This window comes from Bombyx mori, chromosome 16, assembly GCF_030269925.1.
Source record: "Bombyx mori chromosome 16, ASM3026992v2".
Taxonomy (NCBI): Eukaryota; Metazoa; Arthropoda; class Insecta; order Lepidoptera; family Bombycidae; genus Bombyx; species Bombyx mori.
The window spans coordinates 12,608,158-12,629,138 of NC_085122.1; the positions used below are offsets into that span (position 1 = coordinate 12,608,158).

The window sequence follows — 20,981 nt, forward strand, 5'->3', positions numbered from 1 at the left end:
CCAACTTCATTCCGTTTCGCTCTAATCTGCTTTTTGAGGACAAGGTCTGTTAAGAAAGTAATGAAGATTTGGCTAAAAGACCAGAATCCAGGCTATTAAAAATAATTTATAAAAAACAAAACAAAAATATTTTATTTCAGCAATGTTGTGGTTAGTTATTCCTTATCATATTATACATTTTTTATTATAATCAGTGGTTAGCTATGTCAGATTCATCTGAAGATGAAGACCTATCGCGTTTCAAAGACGTCGTCGACAACTCTTTCGTTAAATCTCTATCCCAAACTCGTGTTACAGGATCTAAAACAATTCAAGGTACTTATATTATTTAAAGTAGTATACATACGAGCCCTCCGTTAAACATTTAATGCGTAAACATGTGTATACACCGATAATTATCCTTCTACTCTTTTTACCTAGTAGGTTAGAAACTATGGCATCTGCATAAAGTAAATAGCAATGATTAAATATGAAAGAATAGTAAAATAAATTATTTGCTTATTATGTTTATTATTATAATGCTATTATTATATATTTCCATCTTTTAATGAAATGCAAATTAAGTATTCGAGAGAAACATTCATTTTTAATTAAATAAATAATATGTATAGTTACACTTACAAACCTTTTTTTTTATTCAAGGCATTGAAGAAAAGCCCGTCTCCCAACGTTACTTAGAAATATCAAGCCACTACAATGATGTGAAGGTTCCAGAAGAAATGCAAAAAAGAATTGGTGCTAAATTATCAGCTGTCATACAGAAAAATACAAGATTTGTAGATGTGGACCCTGTTCAACCAAAGTAAATGTTTATTTTCACCGCAAAAGATGATAGTGCTTATGATACTGGAACTACGCATTAATGTGAACTTTTATCATTTATCATCTGGACATTTTAAGAATATTTTTATCGAGGGTATACTTTCTTAGAGACCAGTAACTCAGATTACAAACATAAATGATACACAAAAGTGTAATGTTGGTATTATTAAAATTGGTCTTTACGAGTTGAAATATTATTTACTACTGGCAAACTTTTGTTAGATTATTTGTATTTTACTGTATACTCCTAAAATCAGCAAACCAGTAGCTGGAACTGGAGCAATTGCTCCACAAAATTGTATACATTATATCAAATTGAAGTCATTATGGTCTACATATAACACACCTGGTGTACACAATACTAAGCTATGTCACTATGCTGGTGTTGAAATCCTGCAGATTCATAGTTCATGTTTATTAATGACTTCCACAATAAAGCAATAGCATTGTATAATAAATATTAAACCTGGAAAGATATAAATTCTGGTAATGACTGGTAGTTGAATGTATTTTAGGCCCACATGAGTTGGCAACTACCATGTTGTTTACTTTGGTTGTGAAGCACATACTCTGCTCTTAAGTATGAAAAAATGATCTGTATCAGTTATGACAACAGGGCTGCGAGATTGTTCACTCATTGAAGCATTATTTTTTTATATTTTTTTATTTGACTTTATTATCTTATAAATCACAGGTTACACAGTTAAAACAATTTTAACTATATACAAAAGTTTATTAATTGTGATGGAACTTTTTTGAAGATTCACCAAATTTGTGTATATTTATTACAGAAAACGCAAAATAAAGGGAGGTGTAAAATTGTTCAAGAATTCAAATGGATTTTTATCTTGTGATGACATTAAGGACATATCCACTGAGAAACATAATTGTGAAGCGAAACTGTTAAAGTATAGTAAAGTTGGTCCTGACTCAGATGACATAGGTGAGTTAGGAAAGTTTACTGGTGGTAGGACTTCTTGTGAGTCCGCACGGGTAGGTACCACCACCCCACCTATTTCTGCCGTGAAGCAGTAATGAGTTTCGGTTTGAAGGGTGGGGCAGCCGCTGTAACTATATTGAGACCTTAGAACTTATATCTCAAGGTGGGTGGCGCATTTACGTCGTAGATGATGTCTATGGGCTCCAGTAACCACTTAACACCAGGTGGGCTGTGAGCTCGTCCACCCACAAGCAATAAAAAAAAAAACTTGCAAATTCTGTTTTTTTTGGAGGATGAAGTTAATTCAATATTATTAGAAAATGCTATCCAAATTATTCTACAATCATCACTACAGAAATATCTAAATCTGCTGTGGAGTAGTTCTGCTTTAAAGAAGCATTATCTCTAAACATTTCATGAAAGAGCAGATTGAACAAGTGACAGTTGGTTTTTCTCATGGTGACCCCAATCAATCTAGATCATCTTAAAAATAGAAGCGAGAAACAGTGAACACATACTTATGTTTAGATGAAACCACTTGATTGGATGTGTGGGAGGTTGCGTGTTCAAATCACGTTGGGGTCACTAGTGTAGGAGGCTTAAACGATAAAAGAAAGATCTTTCACCGAGCGGGTGATATTGCTCCGTAGATCGACGGTCCGAATGTTGTCATTCGGAAATTGTATATATCGATGCCTCCAATGAACACTACTCTAACTCAAAATTTTGAAATTTTCGTTTTTCACGCAAATCGCTTCATTATGTTAAAAGTATTATAATTAATCATTATTGATGGGGTTCGGAGCAAAAGTAAATCAGCTAGTTACACAAAAAAACCATAAATATATCTGCAATAATAAAGATTTTATTAACTTTTTTCGTTTAAACGCTCTTCCTGCAAATCTACCAAATTTGGAGTTAGCGTAGTGTTCATTGGAGGCATCGATATGCAAGCTTATCTTAAAAATGTCGTAAGCGAGATTCGGGCATCTGCCATATATCTTGTATTGTATGATGGCTACACGCCACAGATGCCTGCGAGTAACTTAGCTTTATGTTTTCAATCATCATTCTTTCAAATAACTCAAAACATTTCAAATTTTCTTCATCATGAATATCAGCTAAGTCAATATGATGCGTTGATTAAACTACCCATTCCCAGGGCTTCCAGATGTTGGTTTTCTTCACATTTCTGATAAAGGCAGTGCCTATATTTTTATTAGGTTGGATGCATGTTTGGCTTGTACAAATTAACTAGGCAATAACGAAAATAAATAATGTATTTACAGAGAAACTACATGCAGTTACAGTCAGTGGAGAATATGTACTATCAAAAGAAGAAATCAAATGTTGGAAATCTAGAAGAAAAGAGAAATTATATAAATACAAGGTGTCACAAAATAGTGATGTTTTAGTAGCTTTAGAATAAACTTGTTTTCACTAAAAAAAATCAAATTTATTTAGTTTTATTGGTAACTGATAGACCTTGTGCTAGTCTGCCTTCGAAGAAAGGAAATAAACCTATTTGTTGAAACAGCTGATACTCTGTATATTGTAAAATGATGGTACTCAATCGCCGACAGCTACTACTTAGCTTCAACTCTACAGAATAAACAACATGACGTAAACACATAGAACTAACAAAAAAAAAAAAGCCACGGATACAGTTACAGATAATGGTTCTTTTTTAATGAGAGTAAACATAAAACATATCGCATGGCCAATTATAAAAAAGATCATAAAAGCAAAAGTCAAAATAAAAAAGAAGACTATCGCCGACCGCACCGCACCTTTTCTTTTCACCGCACCGCTTCTTTTGTCACCTATATATTTTTGGACTCTTATTAATTTTCTATTAAATTATAATACGAACTTTTACTGACGATCACACTCGTCGTTGCGAGTGGTTTATGGACAAATAATTTAGAAGAGTGCCGTGTCAAGTCGTCAGGCCAGCCGCCGCCATTACGAGTCGTCCAGCAGTGACGTTGAATTCTGCAGCCTCTAAGAAGCTAGCGACAGGTTGGCAGGTACGTCTACTCCTCATCCTCATCAGCCTCGGCCTCTTTTTGTGCATCTTTAGCGATACTCGCCCCCGCAAAAGCTTCCTTTCAAAAATATTGAACCAGCGCACCGCCGTGGTGAACATTGTAAAGAGTTTTTCCCACTAGATATTACATAATTGTAACTATACTTGAGACCTTACAACTTATATCTCAAGGTGGATGGCTCATTTACGTTGTAGATGTCTATGGGCTCCAGTAACCACTTAACACCAGGTCGGCTATGAGCTCGTCCACCCAACTAAGCAATAACAAAAAAAAACTAATATTGAAATTTGTCATGCCCCATGTGATTTGAAATTGTTAATATTATGTTAAAGAATAATTTTAACTGAAAAAATCCTTCTGTTTTTTTTTTCCTACCTAAGCTGAGAGCTTTGAGAGGCTATTTCAGCGTAACCCTAACGTTTGTAGGTGAGCTCACGGGGCTCAAACCTGATGACGTTGCTAACACGAACCCTAGCAAGAGCCGTGCTTCGCAGAATCTACCACCGGATCGGAAACGCGACCCACTGAGAGATCCGGCGAGAAACTCAGTGGGCTGTGTCTGAGAGTTAATTTACTCGTCGAGCCTGTTGGAGTTTGTATATTAAATGTAATGGCAGGCAACACTTGACACTTGATTAGATTTCGAATATTGGAATTATTTTAAATGTTTTAAAAAAACAGATCATTGTATTCTCGTAAGAAAATGAGTACTTCTCATCTAGACACGGCATGAAAAACATGTAATAGTTTTATAAAAAATATAAAGATAATAATTGTATAATGGTGTAAAAGTGTTCAAGCAATCTGGAATATAATTATAATGAAGCAGTTGTGTTTTTAAATAGCCCCTCATCAACCTAAAGAACCCAATCCCTCAAAATTTAACCATCCAACAGAGCCCTTCGTCGCAAGCGACGGGTTCGACGAGAACGGTGACCGGATCCTTCTGTATCATTACAGAAGGATCCGGTCATTCATATGTTGCAATGAAAATAGGTACTATGGCAGTGATTCTCAACCACTTCCGCGGCACTTTTGTGTGCCGCCAAATTTCAAAAGTGTGCCGCCAAATTTTGCAAATATATAATAATGTTAATATTATTAAATTATATCATTTAAAAAGAAAAATATTTTTAACATGAAAAATTTTAAAATATTTAAATCCATAAAAAAAAAATTATTTTATTATTTGCTTTGCAACGCAGTTTTTCTTAGTGCCAAATTATGATGAAGCGGCATGCATAGTAATAGGAATATGTCTCAAGTCGGCGCACACTTGCCACTTCTGCGTACAAAACGTGTTGTTTTAGTGATAGTTGGGATTCACATGGTGTTGCATAGTAGTTACTGCACCTTTTCTTTCGTTAAAATTGGCAAATGTATGTGATTCGGTAGTAAGTAAATAATTTTTATCTTTTTCTTTGTGTGCCGCCAAATTTTGAAATCGTTAAATATGTGCCGCAACAAAAAAAAGGTTGAGAATCATTGTACTATGGTATAACCCGATGAGGGTTCACTTCAGGCAGGCCGTCGGTCGTAAAAGTCACGGCCAATCTCTACACTTTGATAAGAGTTCATTTTACAACAACTTCAAATAATGTGGGGTAAAGGCAGAAAAAAGTTTGTAAGAAGAATTTTGTAAAAATTCAAATGTCACTTTTTTCTATTCGCTGTTATTACAAGAAGTTTAGCTACAAAAAAGAAAGTAAATTTTGTTGTTTTTCGTACCTGTTGCTAGTAATCTCAAGGGGTTATGCTACCTTCACCAGATGTGTAGCTGAGTTCACGGGGCTCAGCCACGTCATTTCGGATCCTCCCGATCCACGAGTAAATTAACCCTTAGACACAGCCGACTGAGTTTCTCGCCGAATCTTCTCAGTGGGTCTCGTTTCCGATCCGGTGGTAGATTCTGCGAAACACGGCTCTTGCTAGGGTTCGTGTTAGCAACGTCGTCAGGTTTGAGCCCCGTGAGCTCACCTACTAGTTAAGGTTCCGCTGATATAGCCTCTTAAGGCTATCAGCTTAGGTAGGAAAATATAAATAAAGGGGCTCAGCCTTGGAGACTTGCTTAGTAACATCTGCCCTAGTAAGAGCAGTGATTGGTTGATTCGATGGCAGCCGAATCGGAATAGAAAATGAAATGGAGAAATCCGCTTTTGACAGCAAACCGAAATAAAAAGATTTTTTATTTATTACTAGCTGACCCGACAGATTTCGTAGTGCCTAAATCGATAAATAAAAGACCAAAATTTTTGTATAAAATAAACTTAAAAACAACAGAAGGAATCCGTCCGACGGCGGACACATCAATGGAAAAACAAAATTGTTATTTTTATTTAATTCCGAGCATTTTCATATTTTATCACCTTTTAAACCTTCTCTTCCACGACTTCCACGAATAATTCAAGACCAAAATTAGGCAAATCGGTCCAGCCGTTCTCGAGTTTTAACGAGATTAACGAACCGCAATTCATTTTTATACATATAGATAATTAGCATAGTACTACATATTAATAGGATAGTAGTCTAAAATAATAAAACCAGTAAATTGTCAAGGGTCTTTGATACGCGGGGATTTTTTAAAACTAATGTGATGTTTTGAAGTTCTTTTTAAATTCGTTGAATGTTCTGAGGTTCTATGAACAACTATCAACTCACATCTATTAAAGGCGCGAAAGAAAATTAAGTTCTAAATACTTAATATTAAGTGATTATAAGTTTATTTAAATTAACATTCTTTCGAAATATTTTAATTAAAAAAAGGCCGTCGGTATTCTTTATAAAACAAAATGTACTTATCAAGTATCAATTTAAGTTGTATCTTTATGATAGGCTCTAGGCCACTCGTTACGGAATTCAACAACAACAATGTGAAATGATTATTCAATCAATATTTTTGTGAATTAGATTAAAAACTAAACCCAACGTTAAGATAAGCCAAACTAAATTAAACTAAACTAAAACCCAATCATGACATGAAGATTACGTTGTCTTTGGTAAAATTGCGCGGCAATTTTAAAAGGATGTGATTTGTTTCCCTGCCGGTTGGGATACGTTGGAAGAGGTGAAGAAAAGGAAAAGTAAAGTTCAAGAATTTAAAACAACTTTTTATTTACAGTATTGCTAACAAATAAATATGTAGAAAAATACAACATTGAATACATTACAAAATGTTTTCTTACAACGGCGAGCAGTTTTTGGGTCTAAACTTTAGCGTAAATAGGTACCTACCTACATAAAACTTTCAGAAAAAACTGAAAATACAGTGGTGCCCTTTCTCGAATTTTAAATTTCATAAAGAAAATGCTCGCGTGGAATTGTCAGGAAGTTGCCGCGTTGGAGGTTATAAACGAAATATAAAAGACGATCAAAGCTATTGTTGTACTTCAAACAAATAAATTATAACAACTAATTACTAAAACTAAATTCCTATTGTAAATTTACATCTAAAAATCTTAACAGTATTATTTCTGAAGATCTTGAACATTTTCTCATTGGTATCTTTTTTTTTTGTTTCAATTGAATAACTTTTTGGCTCAAGTGTTTTAGACCCCATTTAGTACTAGATAGGGCCTAACTTGAAAGATGATTATAATATTAAGTCATTTAAATCTTAATTTTAACTAAACAAAGGCGGTTTCAGTTAAATTTGACAACAAGTTAAATGTATAATGTTATTTGTAAGTATCAAGGACTACAATTACGTACAACATTCGAAATAACACCCTGTAATTTGCAGCACAAAAACTTATTTAACACTGTGATATCAAAGTACTAAGTTTGAAAATAAATGGTTTGAGGTTCACAGTAATCACCAAAATATGTATCGTACTGTATGTATATTTTTCAAGCACATCACTTTCCAAGCACTGGGTTACCATTACACAAAACAATAGCCTTATTGCCGTTCTACTATAAAAATTGAAGGCGTGGCTCTTTATGATTATAATCTACTGTTAGGTGAGTTAGGTAATGCTCTCGTTTGCCTGAGCTCGTCGTGGCTGTAAGCTCTGTTGTCCAATCCTGTGGGTGTCGTGGTTTCTTCCTGTTTCTCAACCGGTCCGTCCATCAGGAACATTGTCAAGAAGAACAGAATGCTGCCTGTTGGTTGAATAATTAAAGTCATGTAAAAGGTTTTTTATTTCCAGCGCCTTAGTTTTTTTTTTGAAGTGAAAACTTCTTTAGAATCGTTGAGATTTCAAACCGGATGCAACGGAAAAAACGACAGGTAAGAGACACAAATACAAAAATGTGTAGGATGAAGCCAGCAAAGAATGAGACAGAAATATACATACTATTTAATACAGCGCCATCTGTGAGATTTTTTAATACTAACGTGTGTATGAAAGCTCTTGTAGTGAATTTTAATTTAGGATTATACGTGAAATTAAAATATCAATTCACAGAGGGCGCTACCTTACAATTATTTACTAATGACAAAATTTTACATATTATACTTAAGACGTTTAGGATAATTGTATTTTAATTTTGGAAGGTTTCACTTCTACCACGTGTGAATTGCACAAATGTATTTTTTTTTTTTTTTGTTAATATGAATCTAGACTATTTCTGAAATCAAAATGAACAGCTATATTGTATAGTGAGTATCACTTTACAGTTATTTTATGTTTGACGTAATCGAACTTTTGATTGGGGCTTATCAAAACGCCAATAGCACTTGCTGATCTTTATTTGTTCGTATTCTGTTGAATGCAAAGAGGTTACAAACCAGACATCCTCAGAATCCGCGAAACAGGTATAAATATCTGGGACGCTTCTAATACTCAGTGAATACTCGTGTAGGGCGTCAGTATGTCTACTTGCAAATTCTTAAACGATTAATGAAATAAAATTAAACTTACTGATGCCATAAAATCCGGCATAGAAAATCATGATGGCTTCTCTATAACCGATGGCCTTGGAAACGGGGTCGACCAGAATTGGCAGATTTCCTCCGATGTTGTTCATAACAAAGAGGAAGACGCCGACGGTTGTGGAACGCACGGACAAGGGCACGATCTCCACCAATACCGCGAACACAATGCCGAACCACATCTCGGCTGAAAACGAAAACGGAATCCCTTAAGTAATCGTGGCCTAAAGGATAAGACGTCCGGTGCATTCGTGTCGAGCGATGCACCGGTGTTCGAATCCCGCAGGCGGGTGTGTACCAATTTTTCTAATTAAATACGTACTAACAAATGTTCACGATTGACTTCCGCAGTGAAGGAATAAGACATCGTGTAATAAAAATGAAACCCGCAAAATTATAATTTGCGTAATTACTGGTGGTAGGACCTCTTGTGATTCTGCGCAGGTAGGTACCACCACCTTGCCTATTTTTTGCCGTGAAGCAGTAATGCGTTTCGGTTTGAAGGGTGGGGCAGCCGCTGTAACTATACTTGAGACCTTAGAACTTATATCTCAAGGTGGGTGGCGCATTTACGTTGTAGATGTCTATGGGCTCCAGTAACAACTTAACAAACTTAACACCCGGTGGGCTGTGAGCTCGTCCACCCATCTAAGCAATAAAAAAAATTGCGTCATTGACATTGTGTCAGGTTTTTGCTATAATCGATTAACTAATATATTAATAAAAATGGAACAAATCACCCACGGTCATCTGGCCCCAAATTAGGTTTCCCTGTGCTATGGGTACCAGATACTGACATACATACTTGTAAACATTTTAATTGATACAGATATAGTAAGCATCTTGACAAAGAGCAAACAAACCTGTTTATCACAAAAATATTTGCCCGAGGCCGGGAATCGAACCCGCGACTTTGGCGTAACATTCAAGGCTAGTATTACTTTACTACCGCGTAAATACTATTTTTATTTTCGTTATTTTTTAAAACACTTTAATAACTCCGATTTAATTGTAAATGTGTGATATGTTTGAGTACGTCATTAGTTAAGATTGAATAAACGCGACCGCAGGAACTTACCAAAGAAATATGCGAAGGCCAGTGTGATCATAGCCCAAAGCGGGCCGAAGACGACGGACCCGAACGAAGGTAAGGTAGCTATCAGCTGGGACAACGCGAGCACAAGCACTCGGGACCTAATCCCCATTTTCGCTACGTATCTGAAAATATTGGTCATATATTACATAATGGTGGTACGTCGTAGAAGAGAAAGATGTAATGGATGGATTGCGTGAAAGACGATATGTCTAAGAGGAGAGTGAGCGTAGAAATGGTATATGACAGAGGAGTATGGAAGGAGAAAACATGCTGCGCCGACCCCAGGTGACTGGGAGAAGGGCAGGAGAACGATGGTGGCAGGGTGTGATGTGGTCGTGTTAATGCGACGTCCCCGCTCTTGAAGATTGGCAACACTAGAGTTATAGCCAAGCGATTCATCACCGATGATTTTTTTTTCTTAAACCTTCTTCGAACAATTACATTTCTTAGTGCTCAGGACGGAAGTTTATTTTGGATCGTGCTGGCTATAGAGAAAATTATGTATAGAAAAGTATTGTGGATGATTACTCGGTGGACGGCGTGATGGTAAAAAGTATTATAGATTTAAAAAAATCCTCAGAGTGACTCAAACAATTCTCAAGGGAATCATAATAAATCAACTGTTCTTATTTGCTACGTATTAATTTTTTATAACTGAACTCGAAGAAAGCATCTGCTGAACTGCTTTTCTTGAACAGATATTCATTTTCTCCTCAGGTATTTGTTATTCTTGCTAGTTCCCGCTAAAATTTCTGTCAAAATATGATGTTTAACGTCAATGTCAATACTTACTTGTCCGATATAATTCCGCCGGCGACAACACCAACGGATCCAATGCCGACCGTGACAGCGAACAGCCACCAGCCGAGATCGACGTCGGGGAAGTAGTCACGGTAGTACAGATCGGCATTGTAGGCGAAGCACATACCACCTGGTGGTTAAGAAGATCTATTGATCGTTTTCTGAGGGAGCTGAGACTTGTGGCACATCCATTCATTCAAGAATTTATTTACTACATTAATATTGTGTTCTAAATTAAGTAATTTGTAAAACGATTGAATTAAACATTACGTGTAGATTAAATCGTAAGTTGATTAATAATGCCTTTGATGGATTTTGCTCGTTAAACAAATAAGATATACCTAATGATAGGATACATTGTAAGATATAATAGCGTACTATTTATCGTATAATAGTGCATTTATTACTATGTTTTTCTTTCTATGTTAATTCTTCGGTTTGAGGTATCTAACGTTGCGATAACTCTAACAGAGATGGTGAAGTCGATTTACTGACAACCGCGCGACGAAACCGCTCGGTAAAGGATCCTCTATTTGTCTTTCACTGACGCACTGAGTTTCTCGCCGGATCTTCTCATTGGGTCGCGATTTCGATCTGCTAGTAGATTTTGCGAAGCACTGCTCTTGCAAGGGCCAGTGTTAGCAAATTCTCTCCGGTTGAGCCCGTGAGCTCACGTACCGTAGAAAAAAGTCTTTTACTCTTTAGGTCATCAAAATTACATTTCGCTTTTTAAAAAACTTCGTAATTTGTATCTGCAGTAAAGCTATTATAATAATGACTTATCTAATTTAAACATTTTATGTGAACAAATGAATTGTGGAAAAAAATTAATATCAGAAGTGTTTTGTTTTATTCCCTCGCATGCAAAATCCTACCAATGTACACGTTTAACACTTTTTAGTGCCTTATTTTCATTTTCGGCGGTGCTACAGTGCCAAATAAATCTTCTTTTGAAAAACGATTTAAATTAAACATTAATGGATATGATAAACTTCTCGAAAAATACACAAATTCACCCAAAAAAAAAAACGCGACAATAATTTCGTAACACACTTTCACATTCCTAAAGCAGAACAAAGGCACAAGTTTCGTAACTAAATAGCCTTGTTACATTAATTTATCTTCTAAGTCTAAAACAGGACAACCGATTATGAATAAATATGCGTGTGGTAAGACAAAATTTTTAAAAACAATTTTATAAAACCACGTGGAAAAATTAAGAACGAAAACGGGCTTTTTGGGTTCTCCATCCCAATTTTGCATTCGTAAGTAATAAAGTAAAAAAATGTAGGTTGTTTTATTGTTAGTACACACTAGTGACAAGGAGTGGATTTTATCGGCGTTTCTATAATGATTTAATTAGTTAGTAATAATACCAGTGCAATTACGTACCGATTGGGGGATGTAACCAGAAAGATAAAGGGTATTTTGCCTAAACTGTTCCTATGTCTCTCAGATTATCGCACTGTTACCTAAACCTATAGAAATCGTTAATGGAATAATAGCCCGCCATAATAATACGTTGTGCGCCTGTCGAACCTTTAAATCGAAACGCATGGTTAAGTTCACGGTTGTTATTCTATCATTCTCATTCTCATTTCTAATACACAACCAATTATGTGTAGCATTCATATAAATTTATAATAATTTAGAATGCGATCTAATTATGGATGTCATAAAAAAGATTATGTACTAATCAATGTGCTTAGTGCGAGTTTTTTAACGTTCTCGATAACGTAAAAGTTAACTCAAATTTGTATGTAGTTGGAATTCTTACCTACGTTTGCCGCTAGGGGCGCTGTTCTAACTACATACAAATTTGTGTTAACTTTTACGCTATCGAGAACGTTAAAAAACTCGCACTAAGCAAACAGGTAGTTATAATCTAATTTATGTGTATTATTTAAGGTTATAATATTAGGTACAATCACAACAGATCCACGTGGGTCGCAGTGACGACTGAGTTTATAACCCCCCACCGCATTCGAGCGAAAGATTAATAGTTCAAACGGTTCTTCGACAAACGGCCTGCTTCGTTTTAAACCACTCGCAACGCCCATGTTTATTATCTAGGTGCTTACAAAAAGGCATTTGAATTCGACCTTGAGGTTCGTTTGTTGTCAACCTCTTTAAGCGTATGTCGTGACTGGCAGGACATTTGGTAAGGTTATGATCAAACTGGGTGACAATCACTATCAGTTTTGCGTTGTTGTCCTTTTAAACGTGACGTACAGACGTAAGCTGACGGTGTACAGTCCCAGTCAACTAATCAGCTGCGCATTTTTGACGTTCAAGTCTTAGAAGGGCCGTCAAACATTCATTCGCAAACTAAGCGGCTGTGCAAATGGGTTCGGTACTCAATTTGCGAACCCGTTTGCGCTTCCTCCTACACTTGTTTACGAATGTCTCACGAATTTCTCTTCTTTTTTAATTCGTCAATAGAACATTGAAGAGAAAAAGAGTTTTGAATTCTTTCCCAGACATCATTAACAGCCATGCTGTTTTAAGGGGATTTCTTTTGATGAAGATACGTTACACAGTAGACGTCACGATCTATGAAAATAGCGAAAAGTCCGTTGCCTTCGCAATCCTGGGCGCAACTGGTCACACGAATGTGTGGGAGACTACGCGAGGGAACGCGGTTCGCGCGCTTTGATGTCTGTTAAAAAACCGGCACAGCTTGGAAAACCACGAATGCAGCGAAATCTTTGCATAATCATTTGCAAATGTCGTCGTACACTTGCGGGTTTGCGTATTCGTGCGAATGTGAGTGACCGGTGTTAGTTTGCAATCAAGAAATTATGCTAACGTTTCCTTCACTTAAAACTATGCATGCGTGACTTTATGACAGCAGTTGCTACTTAAGGCAGTTGTACACGCAGTCATGTTTATATATTTTTTCTCCTACCTAAGCAGATAGCCTTGAGAGGCTATTTCAGCGTAACCTTAGCTAGTAGTTGAGATCATGGGGCTCAAACCGGAGTGATGCTAACACTGACCCTAGCAAGAGCAGTGCTTCGCAGAATCTACCACCAGATCGGAAACGCGACCCACTCAGAAGATCCGGCGAGAAACTCAGTGGGCTAATATTTATAACCAAACTAATATTTGGATTTTATAATAACGACATCCGATCGAAGTTTACTTTCAAAGTAATAATAGTACTACTCAATTATACGTAATTAGAGTGAGCATTTTTATTTGTCTTTCAATTTTAATTAGCCTCTTAATTCTAATTTTCGATTTGTTTTCAATGCAGCGATTTGAGTTTTGATTATTAGATAACGTCCTTAGACGAATTAAAGTGTCAGAATTCAAATCATTTGTTTTTATAATGCGCTAAGTAATTTTATTATGTTATGAAGTGTGATTTCCGTTTTGTAAATTTATGAAGGATATTTTTCTAATTATGTGCATATTAATTTGTACACTGGATTAAGCGGTGAATACATACGACTCGACTTAAAGCTTGAAGTAACGATTGCATTTCAGCTATTATTTTTTTAATGAGCGTTTAAGCAATAAACGTGGCTCGTAGCGTTAACAAAAACAATGCGTTTGCATTATTTAATTTACAAAAACAATATATCATATTAAAATCTATAACGAACTGGCAAAGTCGTTAACTGTGTGCTTAGTGCGAGTTTTTTAACGTTTTCGATAGCGTAAAAGTTAACCCAATTTTGTATGCAGTTGGAACAGCGCCCCTAGCGGCAAACGTACGCAAACGATGCCATTCCATAAAAAGATGAGCTAACTTTTACGCTATCGAGCACGTTAATAAACTCGCACTAAACACACTGAGCTGGATATTTTTACTTGTAGATTAGTGACGTTCATAAAAATGTTCAAAGGCATCCTCTATGTTAATAGTTAGATTAGGTAGTGTAATTGCTTAATGTTCAAAAACACTTTTATTGTCATCTAAGTTATTTCTTTCATTCCTCACTTTGCCATTGCCTGCCCGACATTTTTATAACCAGATGAGATATTATATTAGATTATAGTTTTAGATGCTTTTTGATACATATTATAAAGTGTGGGAAATCTATGAGGTCCTGGGCTATTTTTGAAATTGCAAGTTTATTCTTTATCGGGAAGTTATACAAGTATATTTTTCCGAACAGACAAAACAAACACACAAGACAGCCAAAGATAACAAAATCGTATTTATATTTTAACATTACATTATATTTTAACAGTTTACTTGATTACAGAAATAGATTTATCAGCAACATGCTTCGTCAAAAAGTACAATACTTACTCTCAGCTGCAAGCGTCTTCATAAGTAACATAAAGTAACATATTGTAAGTAACATATTGCTTAATGTATGTTGTGAGTAAAATTATTTATTTACATTATAAATTAGAGTTTATTTTTTACAAAAGTTTAGGTGTTTTATTTATCGATTGAGGCACTATGAAGTCTGCCGGCTGAGCTAGTTTAATATAAAAATCGTATGAAAACGTACATTTGTGTATCCAGCTTTATCGCGCTCTTAGTAATAATTTAATTTGTCCCTGTCTGTTACAAATCACAATATCCTATGGACCTTGCATTTTATTGTTGTACAAGAATTATATCAAAGCCTTTGTTTGGAGAATTTCAAGTATTTAACTTATGCGCAGTGGTTTTTGCAATTGTATCTATACGTAACTATAGCGCGGTGGTTTGCAAGTTGTCATTGGAATCTTTAGGCACGTTAAGGCGATTGTGACTCTCCACTTTGAGTCATGAAGCCTCAATAGTTTTTTTTATTGCTTAGATGGGTGGACGAGCTCACAGCCCACCTGGTGTTAAGTGGTTACTGGAGCCCATAGACATCTACGACGTAAATGCCCCACCCACCTTGAGATATAAGTTCTAAGGTCTCAAGTATAGTTACGACGGCTGCCTCACCCTTCAAACCGAAACGCATTACTGCTTCACGGCAGAAATAGGCGGGGTGGTGGTACCTACCCGCGCGGACTCACAAGAGGTCCTAACACCAGTAAAAAATAAACAATCAATAACATCAATAACAAATCCAACCCGCTGTTAATGTAATAAAAAACTGAAACACCTTGAACCGTTTGGCATTGCTGAAGTCCATGGGCGACGGTAACCACTCACCATCAGGTGAGCCGTATGCTCGTCTGCCTACAAGGGCAATAAAAAATCCTTTCATAACAATGAAGATTATATGCAGTCTGGTTTTTAGTCGCGTATAACATGATTCCTCTTCGTTGTCAGAATCAAGAGTATATCTTTAGACTCACCACAATGTCTGATCGAAGCAGCTAAGCAGAGGAGCAGTATCCTGGGCTGGGAGATGACGTGCCAGATTGTGACCTGCGGCACCTTTTTACCAGACTCCAGAGTTGCGTCGTTGCTTTTCGTATTACCTGGGAAAATTTGAGGATTCTGAGCTTGAGGAAGAACGCAATTGCCAGTGTTGTGAGATTCCCTAGTAGGTGCGCGAATTGAATTTGAATTTCCGACGGCCCTCATGTCTAAGATAATATTTTCCACTGTGTCATAGATTATCAGAAATACATAAAGTACAACTAGTTCCAAATTTAATATTCTCTAATACTGATACAGGCTTCGCCTGGAAAGGTCTCTGGAGCTTATGATTATTATCATTTACTAGCTGACCCGGCAGACTTCGTAGTGCCTCCATAGATAAATAAAAGACCTAAACTTTTGTATAAAATAAACTTATAACAAACAAAAGGAATCCGGTGACGGGAGACATATCAAAGGAAAAACAAAATTGTTTTTATTTATTTATTTCCGAGCATTTTCATATTTATCTATCTTTTAAACCTTCTCTGGACTTCCACAAATAATTCAAGACCAAAATCAGCCAAATCGGTCCAGCCTTTCTCGAATTTTAGCGAGACTAACGAACAGCAATTCATTTTTATATATAACATGATTCTAATTAAGATCTATGACCAAGAGAAAGCCATAAGGTTTATAATACAATTTCCCTTGAAACGGCTAACACCTAATCTGGAATGTTGGATTATGTCCGACGTACCTTCTTCACCGATGGTGGTACGTTCAGGCTCCTTAAGCGTGAGGAACGTCAGGGCAGCGATCACCAGACCCACGACTCCAGCTCCGTAGTAGCACAAGCGCCAGTTCTGTGGGAATTAAAAATAATCATAGTGTGGACTTTGATTGAGATTGTTTCTAGAGCCTAAATACCGCGCTGTTGGAGAGTATGTCCAAACAATTAGTTATTTCATAATTCGTCTTTTCGCATTAAAAGTGTACAATTTCCAAAAATATTCGAAATTTTGTTAATATGCGGAATCTTTTGGTATCACCAGTATTTTTCTAATAAATATTGTCAAAAAAGCGTTGTTTATATTATATTTATATTTTTATATCTACTATTAACAATCAACAACACGTGTAGTGGTGAGTTTTTCGGAGCCGCTGCCAGCAACGAATATAAAAATTCCGCAATTACGGTTCGACATTTAAAAAAAAAAATGGAGTGTATTAAGCGGTAAGCAGTGACTTGGCTCTGCCCCTGGCATTGCTGAAGTCCATGGGCGACGGTAACCACTCACCAACAGGTGGGCCGTATGCTCATCAAAAAAGACACAAAGAAGGAAAGTCAAGCATACGGCTTATGCCATTCCATGTTACTAACGAACTGCTGAAGCAATTCCCTCAAAGATTTCCCGCTTGAAAAACATAATCGAATACTTTTTGAATTATCCATAACACGGCACTGTTACTCACCAGACCCCAAATATTCAAGTCAGGGATGTACCTTCCAACCGGGAAAGCTATACCGTATCCCCCATAAATACCCCAGTTGAAGATGGACAAAACCAAGGCTCTCTGATGCTCCGCGAACAGATCTGTCAGGATTCCTGTCGCCAAGGGATTGCAGCCTGATTCCCCTGCCGCCATGACCATACGGAGTACTACGAGATGCCAGTATTCTGTCACCGTGCCCATGAGGAGAATCGCGACAACGAAAACCAGAGTGCAAATCGAGAGAATGCGTGCCCTATTATATCTGTAAACAAATTATTAATTACTTTATAATAAACTAGTAGATCCAACAAACTTTGTTCTGCACGCGTCTTAAATCCAAAAATTTCAAACTTTTTTTTATAAAACATACAACTGAGAAAACATTTTCCGATGAAGCGAATTGTTAATCGTAACAATTCTCGAATTCACATTCACGGAAAATTTCATGAAAATCGGTCCAGCCGTTTCGGAGGAGTTCACTAACATAAACACAGACAGAAGAATTCTTTAAAAGTATTATTATTATATCTTATACCTTTAAACGAGCAATTCTTGTATGTATATAATCTGAATCTCGGAAACGGCTCCAACGATTTTCATAAAATTTAGTATACAGGGGATTTCGGGGGCGATAAATCGACCTAGCTACGATTTATTTTCAGAAAATGTTGTTTTATTCGTGTTTTCAATAATCAACTCTTCCCGACATCTATTGGCGAATAATAATACTATTTTTCTTAATTGAGGGCAACTAACCGCTTTAAAGACAACAAGATGGCGTTATCAAAAAAAATCTCTCTTCATCTAGTTAAGATTTAACAAAGAACTGAATGGATGCATTAATACAAATAAGATACCACAAAGCACTTAGATTTTAAGCTATTCAATTTACAAATCATATTATTACTTCTGTACTTTGCCTCTAAGGTAATTCACCGAGCCGGTTAAAAGTAATTCAAGCAGTATTATTATTATTGATCGTGGTTAATTTAAAGGTTTGTAGGTATGTCAACACCACGGATTGAACGATTAGCTTGTCTCCGCTTGTACCTAATGCATTTAATAATATAGCTTGTATTTTTCGCCCTTTAGTAAATCTTTTTAATGTCGGGTATTTTGTTTCACTAAATAATTTACTTTTATGGGTTTCCTTAAACGCGTAAAAGATCTGATATCGATAAAAACATATTGATTAAGTTAATTTGAATCTATCATACGCGTAAAAGATATAATCTTTCATATGAAGAACATTTTAAGTTAATTTGAAACATAATATGTATTGCTTAATAATTATAGTTTCTTGGAGTTTTTAATAATTAGGTACGATTGCAAATTTTTTTTATTGCTGACTAGCTGACCCGGCAGACTTTCTTAGTACCTCAATCTATAAATAAAAGACCTAAACTTTTGTATAAAATCTTATAACTTTAAACGAGCAATTCTTGTATATTAATATATATGTATATAATCTGAATCTCGGAAACGGCTCCAACCATTTTCATAAAATTTAGTCTACAGGGGATTTCGGGGGCGATAAATCGATCTAGCTACGATTTATTTTCAGAAAATGTTTTATTCGTGTTTTCAATAATCAACTCTTCCCGACATCTATTGTCGAATAATAATACTATTTTTCTTAATTGAGGGCAACTAACCGCTTTAAAGACACAACAAGATGGCGTTATCAAAAAAAAACCGAGTAAAGCTTGGTCATCGTCTAGTAAACTTAAAACAAACAAAAGGAATCCGTCCGACGGGGGACACATCAATGGAAGAACAAAATTGTTATTTTTATTTAATCTTCATATTTATCTACCTTTTAAATCTTCTCTGGACTTCCACAAATAATTCAAAACCAAAATTAGCCAAATCGGTCGTGCCGTTCTCGAGTTTTAGCGAGACTAACGAACGCAATTCATTTATATATATATATATATATGTCCATGGACATCAATATCAGGGTGAAGCCGCTACCTACCCGTTTAATTATTTTGTTAAAGATAATCCTTTACTACAGTTATTTATAATATTAGTGTTATTGATGTGGCCAATATTTATTGTGACAACACAAGTAGTTCTGATTACAATAATAATGAAACTCTATTTTTAAATAAACACATTTAACATTCACACTTCAATACCCATGGAGTTAATAAGTACCTACAACCTACGAATAAATAATAAGTCTATTTATTCGTAGCCTACAACTAAAATATTAAAATACTAACTCTATGACAATACTTTATCGATTGACTTTGTCAAACATAAAGACCCTGAATATTTCTTTATGGTCAATCCATCAATGTTTGTTAAGTTGTTTTCTTTTTTATTAATTTTAATGCAATCAATAGAATGACGTGAACTGTTTTTCCTACCATTAAAAAGAAAAAATATAATGTACACAACAAATGAGAAAGAGTAATACATGAATTGAATCTAAATACCGCGGCGTCAATTATTACCTACCACTACCTACCTATATACCTACCACTAGGAGTAGGGTGGTTTAAATAAATACAAGCAGTGCTGTATTTATTGTATAGATAAACGCTATATTTCTAAATGGAAGAACATGATAATCTAGAAACAGGCTACAGTGTAAGCACTTACTTGTCCGCGACCACTCCAAGTATAACTCCGACAACGGTGAAGACCGCCATGAAGGCAGGTCCAGCCAGGACTTGATAGTCGATGCCGAGGCCATTGTAGCCCCATTCGCAGTACCGTGTACCGTTCAGAGTTAAGGACTCGCATCTGTAACAAATTTAAATATGTCAATTTAACAAAACTGCTCTTTCTACGCATCCAACATGAAGGCTCTGCTCTTACTACCCGAGATGGTGGCAAATTAACTCGGTGGAGGACGCGGTTAGGAAGCAACGAAGCGCGAAGCTCAAAAAATCTATTTGGCCCCTAACTTACTCATTTACTGGTGGTAGGACGTTTTATGAGTCCGCACAGGTAGGTACCATCACCCTGCCTATTTCTGGCGTAAAGCAGTAATGCGTTCCGGTTTGAAGGGTGGAGTAGCCGTTGTACTGTAAAATCTGAGATCTTAGAACTAATATCTCAAGGTAGGTAGCGGCATTTACGTTGTAGATGTCTATGGGCTCCAACCACTTAACATCAGGTGGGCCGTGAGATCGTCCAGTCACAAAAGCAATAAAAAAAAAACAATACCGATATCCATAATCAGCAATAAAGGAACATACAACACACACACAACGTATAGTACAACAACACTAAGAAAACTATCAAAATAAGGACACAGAGACAGCACAAGATCATTGAAAGGACAAATAAATAAATGAATAAAAAAAAAATACGCGGCACAAAGAATCGATCCTACATTCCAGTAGACTTCCGCGAGCTCAACGCAAAAACTCCCGGCAAGAGACATTATTAATGTGTTTTTGCTCTGCCTGTAAGTCTGTATTGATTTTTTTTTCAGGTTTTTGCCATTTGCCGATTGGAAAAACTGCACATGTTTGTGCGACACTTAATTTTCAGATAGGTATTAAGATTTTTTTTGCGAATACCGTTCACAGATTAGACGTGTTCTTTGCAGTGCCACATAAAAGTCTCAATTGTATAGAAGTAATAAACTAAGCGGCTTGTAGCCAAAATGAATGAAG

General features: G+C 36.0%; 2 protein-coding genes across 3 annotated transcripts in view; one reads left to right on the forward strand and one right to left on the reverse strand.

The window, feature by feature from the left end:
- Positions 1-176: 176 nt before the first annotated feature.
- LOC778477 (uncharacterized) lies at positions 177-3,212 on the forward strand. Its single transcript, NM_001098302.1, is given in 4 exon segments — positions 177-315; positions 643-802; positions 1,614-1,765; positions 3,052-3,212. Coding segments are annotated over 4 exon segments (564 nt in total). The 5' UTR covers positions 177-203; the 3' UTR covers positions 3,192-3,212.
- A 3,695-nt stretch (positions 3,213-6,907) lies between these two features.
- Positions 6,908-20,981, reverse strand: part of cts (cis, cis-muconate transporter protein) — a 49,570-nt gene continuing 35,496 nt past the window's right edge. Inside the window, exons 4-11 of one of the 2 annotated variants that reach the window (XM_012696462.3) lie at positions 19,957-20,100; positions 17,326-17,608; positions 16,610-16,715; positions 15,843-15,968; positions 10,575-10,713; positions 9,765-9,904; positions 8,676-8,873; positions 6,908-7,914 (exon numbers count right to left, since the gene is read on the reverse strand). In XM_012696462.3, the coding sequence (XP_012551916.2) occupies positions 7,757-7,914; positions 8,676-8,873; positions 9,765-9,904; positions 10,575-10,713; positions 15,843-15,968; positions 16,610-16,715; positions 17,326-17,608; positions 19,957-20,100 (1,294 nt within the window). In that variant the 3' untranslated portion in view covers positions 6,908-7,756. The remainder of the gene's footprint in view (positions 7,915-8,675; positions 8,874-9,764; positions 9,905-10,574; positions 10,714-15,842; positions 15,969-16,609; positions 16,716-17,325; positions 17,609-19,956; positions 20,101-20,981) is intronic. The other variant, NM_001257060.1, reaches the window with a different exon arrangement.